Source organism: Oncorhynchus nerka, linkage group LG8 (assembly GCF_034236695.1).
Source record: "Oncorhynchus nerka isolate Pitt River linkage group LG8, Oner_Uvic_2.0, whole genome shotgun sequence".
Taxonomy (NCBI): Eukaryota; Metazoa; Chordata; class Actinopteri; order Salmoniformes; family Salmonidae; genus Oncorhynchus; species Oncorhynchus nerka.
The window spans coordinates 52,892,757-52,905,740 of record NC_088403.1 but is presented as its reverse complement, the minus strand read 5'-3'; the positions used below and the strand labels follow the sequence as shown (position 1 = coordinate 52,905,740).

Sequence of the window (12,984 nt, the reverse complement as noted above, 5' to 3'; positions counted from 1 at the left end):
ATTCTGAATACAATTGTGTGGTTTTCTACGGAAGTAGCAGGGATATTTGTGGATAAACAAATCTGCATTTGGAGGTGCATGTGTCTACACGTCACTCAGGTCATGAGAGAGAAAATAAATTGAACTTGTCATGAACGTCTCAAATCCAATTTTATTGGTCACGTACACATTTAGCAGATGTTATTGCGGGTGAAGCGAAATGCTTGTGGCTGTATGTAATAAACACAAACGTTCTGGGATAATAATGTAAGAAAAAACACACACAAAAAAAACATACTGCAGAGTTGCTGAGGAGCTAGAAGCAGTGCTACCATGTCTGTTGGTGCCATCTTCCTGGCAGCAGAGCCCCCCCCCCAAAAAAATATAGATAAACATAATTCATTCAATGCATTAATTGCTTTCATCTTTGTGCTCATTATCATCTGTAAAAAAGCCATTGATGTACTTTACTTAGCATTCACACTGGAATTGAAATCATCCCTCCCTGAACCTTACAATAAAACATCATAGGCCATATAAATCTGGGTCAGACCAGTTATTCCTCAATGGTTTTCTCGACCCAAGATCTTTGTGTGAATCCCCTGTGGCTCTGCCTAAATCATCAGTATGTGTCGAGAGCAGTGATAGACTTTGCAGTCTCGTTCCTCACCAAGCCCCGACATCTGGAGTTTCAGCACGCGGAGAAGAATGCACGGGCCACGGGGCCAGTTGTGAAACACAGGAACGGTTTGTGTTTCCTCTCTGAGGGGTTGGGAGCAGGGAAGAGAAAATATCGATAGTCTTCACCAGCCAACCTTGTAATAAAGCTAGTCCTCAACACCCGTAATGACTCCAATCTGGCCGGGGGTTGTCGGTACTGGTTGTGTGGGACCCACCACATCCCCTCCCGAAAGTCAAAAATTAGGATGAACACAAGCCAGTTGGGTCTTCCCACAGGAGTAAACATCACTATTCAATTACTAAGCCTTGACAATTACAACAATATTGAATGAACACTTATTTTAACGTAATATAATACATAAATAAAATCAATTTAGCCTCAAATAAATAATGAAACATGTTCAATTTGGTTTAAATAATGCAAAAACAAAGTGTTGGAGAAGTAAAAGTGCAATATGTGCTATGTAAGAAAGCTAACGTTTCAGTTCATTGCTCAGAACATGAGAACATATGAAAGCTGGTGGTTCCTTTTAACATGAGTCTTCAATATTCCCAGGTAAGAAGTTTTAGGTTGTAGTTATTATAGGAGTTATAGGACTATTTCTCTCTATATGATTTGAATTTCATATACCTTTGACTATTGGATGTTCTTATAGGCACTCTAGTATTGCCAGTGTAACAGTATAGCTTCCGTTCCTCTCCTTGCTCCTACATGGGCTCGAACCAGGAACATATCGACAACAGCCACCCTCGAAGCAGCGTTACCCATCCCTCCACAAAAGCTGCGGCACTCGCTCTGAGACTACTCCAAGTCTCAGAGTGAGTGACATTTGAAACGCTATTAGTGCGCATCCCGCTAACGAGCTAGCCATTGCGAAGAGCTGCTGGCAAAACTCACGAAAGTGCTCTTTGAATGAATGTTTACGAGCCTGCTGGTGCCTACCATCACTCAGTCAGACTGCTTTATCAAATCATAGACTTAATTATAACATAATAACACACAGAAATACGGGCCTTAGGCCATTAATATGGTCGAATCCGGAAACTATCATCTCGAAAACAAAACGTTATCGGCTCTAATTAATCGGCCATTCCGATTAATCATCGACCTCTACTTCAAATGTATGCTCTTCTGACACAGGACATTTTCTCTGCAGATGTTTGATACTTTTTGCTGAAGCCCCCAATAAATAAAAAAGAACTAAAGCTTTGGTCATGTGATTGCACTAGTCTTGACATTTGAAACTCGAATTTCAAACGACATGTTTTCTGCGAGGCCTCTCCCGTTTTCCAACGTTGAATGAAGAGACCTTTGGTGCATTTATAATTTGAGGCACAATCTGATCTGAATAGATCGGTTGAATGATGGAGGTGTTATCAAATTGTGGACTGCTTTTTGAGTGGAGCTCCGTTGCCTGCCACAATGTTGATAACCTCATAGCATATTCTGAGGGCTTTTCTCAATTTCATAAGGGGTCAAAAAGTACAATACTTGCTATTTTATCTGATTGAATAGATTCTTGAGGTAATTAATTAAGGATGTGATGCATCTTACTATCTAGAGATCCGATTTATCTCAGTCAAATAAAGCATACTTTCATTGAGTCATTTTTGCCCTGACCTGGACTAGTCTGATCCTAGATTCAGCAATACCAGTGACTTGTGGATCTAGCCCCTATGAAATACCTGGTTGCAAACGACTCTATCATTATTGAAGTTTGAGACCAAACACCTGAACTGCCGGTGTCTACGATCAAGCCTATAACGTTACATCAAATGACTTCATGTAGCAGTCTGGAAACAATCTCAAAGTGAGTCACAGCATTTTTGGATCCAATTATTATACCTTTTAAACATCAAAGCGGAAGCGGGTTGACGGAAAGTATGCACCAGACGTTATCGCATATCGCCTACCTGGATGAATTGTACACTGTAGAGACACATGCTACCAATTTAGCATCATGGAAGGTACACGGTGGGCAGAAGAAAGTTGTTTTCCTCTGTTCTCGGCGCTAGAGAACATTCCGGGAACGGAGGGTTGAGAGACAATGGGATTACTAGAGCTTAGCTTTCTTTCAGTGTTGATGGAATTAAACATGTCCATGGTAGGCTCCTCCTTGTTGGGTAATGAGCTAGTTGTGGTATGTGAAATGTAGTTTAGTTGAAATTCGACTAACACTACTTACTGCTGAAAGCTGCTGTACTTTTGTCGTTAAAATGTGGTCTTTTGTGGTGTCTTATTGATGTAGACACTTTTAGTGGTTGATACATCTCTCTTTTTTTTTCTTCGCAGGATTTTAAGCAACAACAAAATTCAGGAATTGAGGAATGGATCCTTCACCGGGTTGTCTACTTTGGAAAGATTGTGAGTCTTATTATTTTTCATAATATTCTCATGTTTCCCACAAGCTCTGACCATGACAGAATCAACAATGAGTGTCATTTATGCCTTTCATCCCTGTTTCCCTGTATATGCATTTCAATTGTGGCCGGCACAAAAAAAGGAATAACACTGCAATGTGCCAATCGATATCAAGAATCATGTCTTGCTCTTCACATGCTCTTTGACGAGACACACATTCACTGCACATCTATTGCAACTTACAACCAGTCAGTACAGAAATTCTGCATGACAATCCAGTAGATTTAGAAGAATCAGGGGCCTTATGAAATGCACGTTGGCTTCATGCCAACAGAACATCCAGGTCACACAAAACCAGGAGGCATCCAGCACTTGGATGGCACTAGAGAGGGTTAAAAATAGGTATGGCCTCCAGGGTTAACTATTGTCGGACAATGGGATGCTCTTAGTAGGACCGTACTTCCGGAATGTGCCGGCATCTTTTCAGTGAGTCTTAAACAAACCCCATCACCATTACCAGATATGCCATATTATAAACAGGGTGGTTCAATCCCTGAGTGCTGATTGGCTGAAAGCTGTGGTATATTTAAGCAATTAAGCACACAGGCACTGTTGGCGCGAGTGACTCTGAACTTACAATGGCTAGCCCCAAGTCGTTATTTTTTCTTGTGCGTTTTGCTATTTCGTTATTCGCCTCATGACCCCTACATGTTTTTTTTAATACGAACTTTCTTTTCCCAACTGTGGGACAGACTGTTTGTTCCCACACTTGGGACTCTGACTCTCTATTGGGTACACAGTCTTTTGGCCTCCCATCCTATTCTAACCAGCTCTCGTCGACTTTGTATTCATGTTAACTGATGAAATTGCTGTACAATATGATCTTGTTGCCATCTGATGCACATTCAGATGTTATAAATTAGTACTGCAGACCTCTCCCTGTACTATGCCGTGCCTTGATTGTATTACTGTTGATGATATCTGGAAATGTGCATTTACACCCTGGCCCATCTACTGTTGGTAGCCCCAAATCTGACTTGGTATCTGCTTCACTGTTTTCTGTCTTTTAAAAGCCTGTCTTTTCTGCACGTTAACACTAGAAGCTTATTACCTAAAAAAATTGATACATTGAAAGTGTTGGTTCAAAGCTCCTATCCAGATGTGTTGGTCATTACTGAGACGTGGTTAAGGAAGAGCGTTTTGAATACTGATGTTAACCCTTTCTGGTTATAACCTTTTTCGGCAAGACAGATCTTCCAAAGGTGGGAGAGTGGCACTTTACCAAGGATCAACTAAAGTGCTCAGTTGTCTCCACCAAGTCTGTCCCCAAACAATTTGATTTGCTGACTTTGAGCATTTAAACTTTCAAATAGCTCTTTGTTGACTGTTGATGGCTGCTATCGTCCTCCATCAGCACCGGCCTGTACCCTACCTGCCCTAAGCTCTCTCCTGGCCCCTTACACTAAATCTGAATTTGTCCTGCTAGGTGACCTAAACTGGGACATGCTTAAACCACCTGACCAAGTCCTAAAGCAATGGGAATTCCTAAATCTTTCTCAGATTATTACCAATCCCACAAGGTATGACTCCAAACACCCAGAAAAGGCTACTCTTCTTGATATAACCCATCAGGATTATTTGTGAGGATATCAGTCTGGTGTTTTCTGTAATGACCTTAGTGATCACTGTTTTAAAAACTTTAATGAGCAAGCCTTCCTTCATGAACTGGCCTCTGTAAAATGGTATAGAATCAGCTTGATCCCCTCTGTTGAAGTTGCTTGGACCTTCCTTTTTGATATTTTCAGTGGTATTGTTAACAAACATGCCCCATAAAGAAAATGAGAATTAAAAACAGGTTCAGCCCCTGCTTCGACCGTGATCTTGCAGAGTTACTCCACCTCAAGAATTGCATTTGGCGAAAGGCTCGGCACACGCATACTCAAGCTGACTGGTTCTTGTTCAGGCAAATGAAAAATAAGTGCATTCAGGCTATCCGGAAGGCCAAATTTAGTTACTTTAAGGAGCAGTGCTCTCTCTGTAGGTCTAATCCCAAGAAGTTCTGGAAAACAGTTAAAGACCTGGAGAATAAACCCTCCTCCTAACAGATGCCCATGTCCCTTAAAGTTGATGATGTGGTTGTTACTGACAAGAAGCGCATGGCTGGGCTCTTCTTCACTTCATTAAGTCAGGATTCATATTTGACTCAGACATGCCTCCCTGCCCGTCCAACATTTCCTCATCTCCCATCCCTTCTAATGTGACTATCCCCGATGCTTCTCCTTCTTTTCTCCCTGCCCCGCAACAAAGTTTCTCCCTGCAGGCAGTCACTGAGTCCGAGGGGTTAAAGGAGCTACCGAAACTTGACCCCAAAAAACCATCTGGGTCAGATGGTTTAGACCCTTTCTTCTTTAACTCTTAGAACTACCCATCCCAGATCCGGTATATTTGTCATCAGCAACCGCTGAATAGCATAGCGCAACAGTCAAAAAATATTACGAGAAAATATTCATATTCGTGAAATATAGCGAAACACAGCTTAGCCTTTTGTTAATCATCCTGTCGTCTCAGATTTTGAAATTATGCTTTACAGCGAAAGCAATACAAGCGTTTGTAAGTTTATCGATAGCCTAGCATAGCATTATGTACACTTAGTATCAGGAAGCTTGATCACGAAAATCAGAAAAGCAATCAAATGAACCGTTTACCTTTGATGATCTTCGGATGTTTTCACTCAAGAGACTCCCAGTTAGACAGCAAATGTTCCTTTTGTTCCATAAATATATTTTTTATATCCAAAAACTTGTCAATAATCAACTGACTAGCTTTCTTGATGTCTCTAGTATTCTCTCTGGTATGCAATCTGGTTTCCGCTCAGGTTTTGGATGTGTCATTGCAACCTGAAAGTTCCTCAATGACTTCACAATTGCCCTTGATTCTAAGCAATGTTGTGCTGCTATTTTTATTGACTTAGCCAAAGCTTTTGATATGGTTGATCATTCCTTTCTTGTGGGCTGTCTAAGGAGTATTGATGTCTCTGAGGGGTCTTTGGCCTGGTTTGCTAACTACTTCTCTCAAAGAGTGCAGTGTATAAAGTCAGAAAATCTGTTGTCTCAGCCTCTGCCTGTCACCAAGGCTCAATCCTAGGCCCCACACTCTTCTCAATTTACATCAACAACAGCTCAGGTAGTAGGAAGCTCTCTCATCCATTTATATGCAGATGATACAGTCTTACACTCAGCTGGCCCCTCCCCAGATTGTGTGTTAAATGTTCTAAAACAAAGCTTTCTTAGTGTCCAACAAGCTTTCTCTACCCTTAATCTTGTTCTTAACACCTCCAAAACAAAGTTCATGTGGTTTGGTTATAAGAATGCCCCTCTCCCCACAGGTGTGATTTACTACCTCTTGGGGTTTAGAGCTTGAGGTAGTCACCTAATACAAGTACTAGGGAGTATGGCTAGACAGTACACTGTCCTTCTCTCAGCACATATCAAAGCTGCAGGCTAAAGTTAAGTCTAGACTTGGTTTCCACCCTGGTTCAGATGACCATCCTACCCTTGCTAGATTACAGAGACATCATTTATAGATCGGCAGGTGAGGGTACTTTCGAGCGGCTAGATGTTCTTTGCCATTCGGCCATCTGATTTGTGACCAACGCTCCTTATAGGACACATCACTGCACTCTATACTGGTCATCTGTCTACCCGTCGCAAGACCCACTGGTTGATACTTATTTATTAAACCCTCTTAGGCCTCACTCCCCCCTATCTGAGATATCTACTGCACCCTCATCCTCCACATACCACACCCGTTCTGCCAGTCACATTCTGTTAAAGGTCCCGAAGAACACGCATCCCTGGGTGCGAGGTCCCTCGTCTTTTCAGTTCGCTGCAGCTGGCGACTGGAACGAGCTGCAACAAACACTGTAACTGGGCAGTTTTATCCCAGTCTCTTCATTCAAAGACTCAATCGTGGACACTCTTACTGACAGTTGTGGCTGCTTCGCGTGATCTATTGTTGTCTCTACCTTGTCCTTTGTGCTGTTTTTCTGTGCCCAATAATGTTTGTACCATGTTTTTGTGCTGCTACCATGTTGTGTTGCTACCATGTTGTCTTGCTACCATGCTTGTCTTAGGTCTCTCTTTATGTAGTGTTGTCTCTCTTGTTGTGATGTGTGTTTTGTCCTGTGTTTATATTTAACATTTGTATTTTTAATCCCCGCCCCCATACCCGCAGGAGTCCTTTTGGTTGGCCGTCATTGTAAATAAGAATTTGTTCTTAACTGACTTACCTAGTTTAAATAAAAAAATAAAAAATAAGGCATGAGGGGGTGTGGTGTATGGCCAATTGTGAAAGTATTCACCCCCCCTTGGCATTTTTCCTATTTTGCTGCCTTACAACCTGGAATTAAATGTGATTTTTGGGGGGGATTGTATCATTTGATTTACACAACATGCCTACCACTTGAAGATGCTAAATATTTTTTATTGTGACACAAACAAGAAATAAGACAAAAAAAACTGAAAACTTGAGCGTGCGTAACTATTCTCCCTCCAAAAGTCAATACTTTATAGAGCCTCCTTTTGCAGCAATTATAGCTGTAAGTCTCTTGGAGTATGTCTCTAAAAGCTTGGCACTTCTAGCCACTGGGATTTCTGACCATTCTTCAAGGCTAAACTGCTCCAGCTCCTTCAAGTTGGACGGGTTCCGCTGGTGTACAGCAATATTTAAGTCATACCACAGATTCTCAATTGGATTGAGGTCTGGGCTTTTACTAGGCCATTCCAAGACATTTAAATGTTTCCCCTTAAACCACTCAAGTGTTGCTTTAGCAGTATGCTTAGGGTCATTGTCCTGCTGGAAGGGAAACCTCCATCCCATATGGCTTTTTTTCTGGCCACTCTTCCGTAAAGCCCAGCTCTGTGGAGTGTACGGCTTAAAGTGGTCCTATGGACAGATACTCCAATCTCCGCTGTGGAGCTTTGCAGCTCCTTCAGGGTTATCTTTGGTCTCTGTTGCCTCTGATTAATGCCCTCCTTGAGTTTTGGTGGGCGGCCCTCTCTTGGCAGGTTTGTTGTGGTGCCATATTCTTTCTATTTTTTTAAATAACGGATTTAATGGTGCTCCGTAGGATATTCAAAGTTTCAGATATTTTGTTGTATAACCCAACCCTGATCTGTACTTCTCCACAACTTTGTCCCTGACCTGTTTGGAGAGCTCCTTGGTCTTCATGGTGCCGCTTGATTGGTGGTGCACCTTGCTTAGTGGTGTTGCAGACTCTGGTGCCTTTCAGAACAGGTGTGTAAATATACTGAGATCATGTGACACTTAGATTGCACTCAGGTGGACTTTATTTAACTAATTATGTGACTTCTGAAGGTAATCGGTTGCACCAGATTGTATTTAGGTGCTTCATAGCAAAGTGGGTGAATGCATATGCACGCACCACTTTTTCATATTTATTCATTTACATTTTTTTAAACAAGTTATATTTTTAATTTCACCAATTTGGACTATTTTGTGTATTTTCATTACATGAAATCCAAATAAATATATATTTAAATTACAGGTTGTCATGCAACAACATAGGAAAAACGCCAAGGGGGATGAATACTTTTGCAAGGCACTGTACCACGTCAAAGGGCTGTTCTTAGCACAATGCAACACGTAGTGCCTAGATACACACCTTAGCCGTGGTATATTGGCCATACATCACAAACCCCAGAGGTGCCTTATTGCTGTAATACACTGGTAACCAAAGTAATTACAGCAATATGATTGTTTCGTCATACCCCTGTCATACGGTCTGATATACCACGGCTGTCAGCCAATCATCATTCAAGGCTCGAACCACCCCGTCATTCAAGGCTCGAACCACGGGTATGACAAAACATTCATTTGTACTGTTCTAATTATATTTGTAACCAGTTTATAATAGCAATGACACCTCTGGGGGTTGTGGTATATGACCAATATGCCACAGCTAAGGGCTGTATCCAGGCACTCTGCATTGCGTTGTGCTTAAGAACAGCCCTTAGCCGTGGTATATTGGCAATATACTGCACCTCCTCGTGGCCTTTTTGCATAAATGAATATTGTGGACGTGCTATGTTAGACACGTGCTGTATTTATTATAGACTTGGTCCTTGTTCTATATTGCAGTTATGATGCAGAATCCAATCCGAGCTTGTTCCACACACCAGGAATTTCTTAGTGATTCCTATAGTGATTCTAATGGGAGTAAAAATGATTCCGTGAGCTATTCTTACACCTGTTAGTGAGGAAGAATTTAGCTTAGTTGAAAGTATACCAATTGCTTTGAGCTAGAGTGAGAGTTAGGAGGAGAGCAAAAGAAAGATTAGTCAGAAAGTAATAGTGAAGGCTAGAGAGGAGCAACGCATAGAGGGGAGAGTAGGCCTGCTCTACTTTCTCTGCCTCCCTGTCAATAGGCAGCAAAGACATTTATTGAGGCGGTGTGCTCTGTCAATATTGAGTGTGCTTCGGAACGATGGCGTGAGCCTGCCGAAATTCATCGTTCCTGCCGCAGTGCAAAGCGTCTGTCTTTGGAGTTTGGAATCTCACCGCCCGTGTTTCCCCCGAGATTCCGAGGAAATGCTCTCGGCTCGTGTGTTGTGGACCTCTGGTGATTTATCGCTTTGGAATGGCTTCATGCAGATAAAATAACCAGACCATTAATAGCTTTTACCCAAGGCTACAGTAACAGATGACTGCATCGATGGGGAATTTTAAGGGCATATTTTCCATCAAATTTTTCCAGGTCTTGTTAAAAGGGTCGGGAATCTGCCCGTGGGAGGTACTTGAAACCTTTTTTGGCCGCAGTCAGTCATCTGGTATTGGTTCTGAAACCATAGCCAAGCGGTTGAAGGTTGGATAAAACTAACTCATCCCCTAATGTTGGGTCACAGTGATTTAAAGTTTGAGAGTTTTACCTAGAATGTACCTAGAGTTTTACCTAGGCATAGATCTGCTTCAGAGTATCACTGCACTGCAATGAGTGCACGTCTTACTCCGTGGTTCTTTAAGTTACGCTTGGACTAGCCACATGCCTGATCTCACCTGACTCCTAAATTGTTTACGGGTTTGGGGAGAGCTTCCCTCCTGGTTTTTATAAGTGGGTCAGATGCTAGAATTTCAGAGTGGAAGGCCGTAAGATAAACCAGGGGCTTTTTCTGACGCTAAGTGTAAAGCGTCTTTGATCCTCCAACGCCGAGGAAGTCTTTTAGTGCTCTTTACTTCGTCTTAATGCATAGTATACGGCCAGTCGCTGCGGCTGGCGAGTTCATTCTCTGTGTGAAAGAACCGTGTAGCCAGTGGCACATTTACCTTAGAAAGCAGCTCCCATTGTGCTCCCCCCCCCACCCATCCAGTGAAGCTCTTTGCTTTGTCATTCTAATGAAGCCAAGCCAAGGCTAGAGGTGTCGGCAGAGGGATTCACACACAATGCCAGCCCGGCCTCATGCTGAAGCATCCCTGCTTTTCTGCCTTCCAGCCCCCTCCCTCCTCATCCCCTCTCCCTCTCACCCTCTCTCCTCCGACTACAAAAAATTATTCTGTGCCCTGGTCTGTTTGCATGCCGTGATGCGCTTGCAGTGATGCCCCCTCCACCCCCCCCCACCCCCACCAACCTTACTCCACACCCTCCCTCCTTTCTCAGACCACAGCCCTCAAAAAGGGGGTTTCTCCTCTGCTTCAGGTCTATCTGTCTGTGTGCATTGGTGCGTTTTGGGATTTCAGCTGGTTGTGTGGCAGGCAGTGGGGGGAATTGATTAGCCCTCTTCAGCCATGGCCGTGAAATCTCAGGGTACTGTGGCAACAACAGTGTTTTGGGAGGGCCAAAGGTGCCCTGTCATGAGATGAGGTCCACTGAGTCCACATTATCACCATCCTACACGGTAATATGAACCCAAGCCAGCTGCTGTCGCACGGTAATTCTCTCCCAAAACTGACACTGAGTCAAGACAGAGGGAATGGTTATTACAAATGATGCAGGGATAATCTCTTGTTATTTGGAAGGACTGGAGGGGGTTTTGAGTTTCAAACGGAACCATTGCTATGGGGAATGACAGTATATGAGGAATGCTAGTCTTTTATGCATGTAAGAGAACTGTAAGATTGTGTACCTGTAGGTTATCAACATTGCATAAGATAACAGGTTTCAAGTTGTATTAGTCTTATGCACGGGATATGCATGGTATATATCGTCCCATGTCGACTCCAATGCTTCCCACAGTTGTGTCAATTTGGCTGGTAGTGGATCTCGACTCCAAATAGCTTGTTCCATCTCATCCACAGATGCTCAATTGGATTGAGATCTGGTGACTGGGCAGGCCACTGCAGTGAGATTAATTGACCGTCATGTTCGTGGAACCATACCTGAACAATCTTAGCCATGTGGCATAGTGTGCTATCCTGTTGAAAAACATGTATTTGCAGATGGATAAACTGCTGTCACGAAGAGGTGCACCTGATTGACAATGTTCAGATATCCTGTGGCATTCAAACGTTGCTCCACTTTTATCAAGGGGCCCAATGTGTGAGAACCCATCCCACACCATCACCCCACCACCATCTGTCTGCAATGTTGACATGCGGTGTGATGGATGCATGTGGTTTTCTCCATACCCAAGTCCTCCCATCAGCGTGAAACAGCAGGAACCGGGATTCAACAGACCAGGCAATGTTTTTCGAATTCTTCAGTGTCCGGTGTTTTTGTTCCTTTCGTCCACTGCAAATGCAGTTTCTTGGGTTTTTTTGCTGAAAGAAGTGGAACTCTGTAAGATCCTCGGCTGCCATACCCCATTCATGTCAAGCTACGATGAGTTGTGCATAATTTTTGGGGTCTTTGGGCACTAAAGTTGGACTGGAGTGTCAGTTGACTAACTCTTGCTCTGCACAATTTGTGTCAGCCTCCTTTGTCCTCTATCAATCCATTACTTGTTTTCGAACACTGACCTGCCATTGGCTGAATGTCGTTTGGGTTTTGGACCATTCTTGATACACACGGGAAACTGTTGAGTGTGAAAAACCCAGAAGAGTTGCAGTTCGACACCTGGCACCTGCTACCATATGTTCAAAGGCGCTTACATCTTTTGTGTTGCCAATCCATTCACCCCCTGAACTGCACACATACACAATCCTTGTCTCAGTTGTCTTAAGGCTTAAAAATATTTCTTTAACCTGTCTCCTCCCATTCATCTACACCAGTGGGTCCCAAACGTTTTATAGTTCTGTACCCCTTCAAACATTCAACCTCCAGCTGCGTACCCCCTCTAGCACCAGGATCAGTGCGCACTCAAATCATTTTTTTGCCATCATTGTAAGCCTGCCACACACACACACACACACTATACAATATATTTATTAAACATAAGAATGAGTGTGAGTTTTTGTCACAACCCGGCTCCTGGGAAAGTGACTAAGAGCTCATATAGGACCAGGGCACAAATAATAATCAATAATTTTGGTCTTTATTTAGCCATCTTACATAGAAAACTGTGAATAACTTACCACAGGTTAATGAGAAGGGCGTGCTTGAAAGGATGCACATAACTCTGCAATGTTGGGTTGTATTGGAGAGAGTCTCCATCTTAAATCATTTCCCACACAGTCTGTGCCTGTATTTAGTTTTCATGCTAGTGAGGGCAGAGAATCCACTCTCACATAGGTACGTGGTTGCAAAGGGCATCAGTGTCTTAACAGCTCGATTTGCCAAGGCAGGATACTCTGAGCGTAGCCCAATCCAGAAATCTGGCAGCGGCTTCTGAGGCTCTCTTGTTCAGATATCGGTAAGTGGACTGGAGGCAGGGCATGAAAGGGATAACGAATCAAGTTGTTTGTGTCGTCCGTTTCGGGACAGTACCTGCGTAATTGCGCACCCAGCTCACTAGTGTGCTTCGCTAGGGTAGCCTAGTGGTTAGAGTGTTGGACTAGTAACCGGAAGGTTG

At 43.1% G+C, this 12,984-nt stretch overlaps 1 protein-coding gene across 1 annotated transcript in view; it reads left to right on the top strand.

Annotated features, from left to right (window-relative positions):
* Positions 1 to 12,984, top strand: part of LOC115133556 (adhesion G protein-coupled receptor A3-like) — a 68,349-nt gene that overhangs the window by 14,584 nt on the left and 40,781 nt on the right. Inside the window, exon 2 of the mRNA XM_029666922.2 lies at positions 2,954 to 3,025. Within this exon, the coding sequence (XP_029522782.2) occupies positions 2,954 to 3,025 (72 nt within the window). The remainder of the gene's footprint in view (positions 1 to 2,953; positions 3,026 to 12,984) is intronic.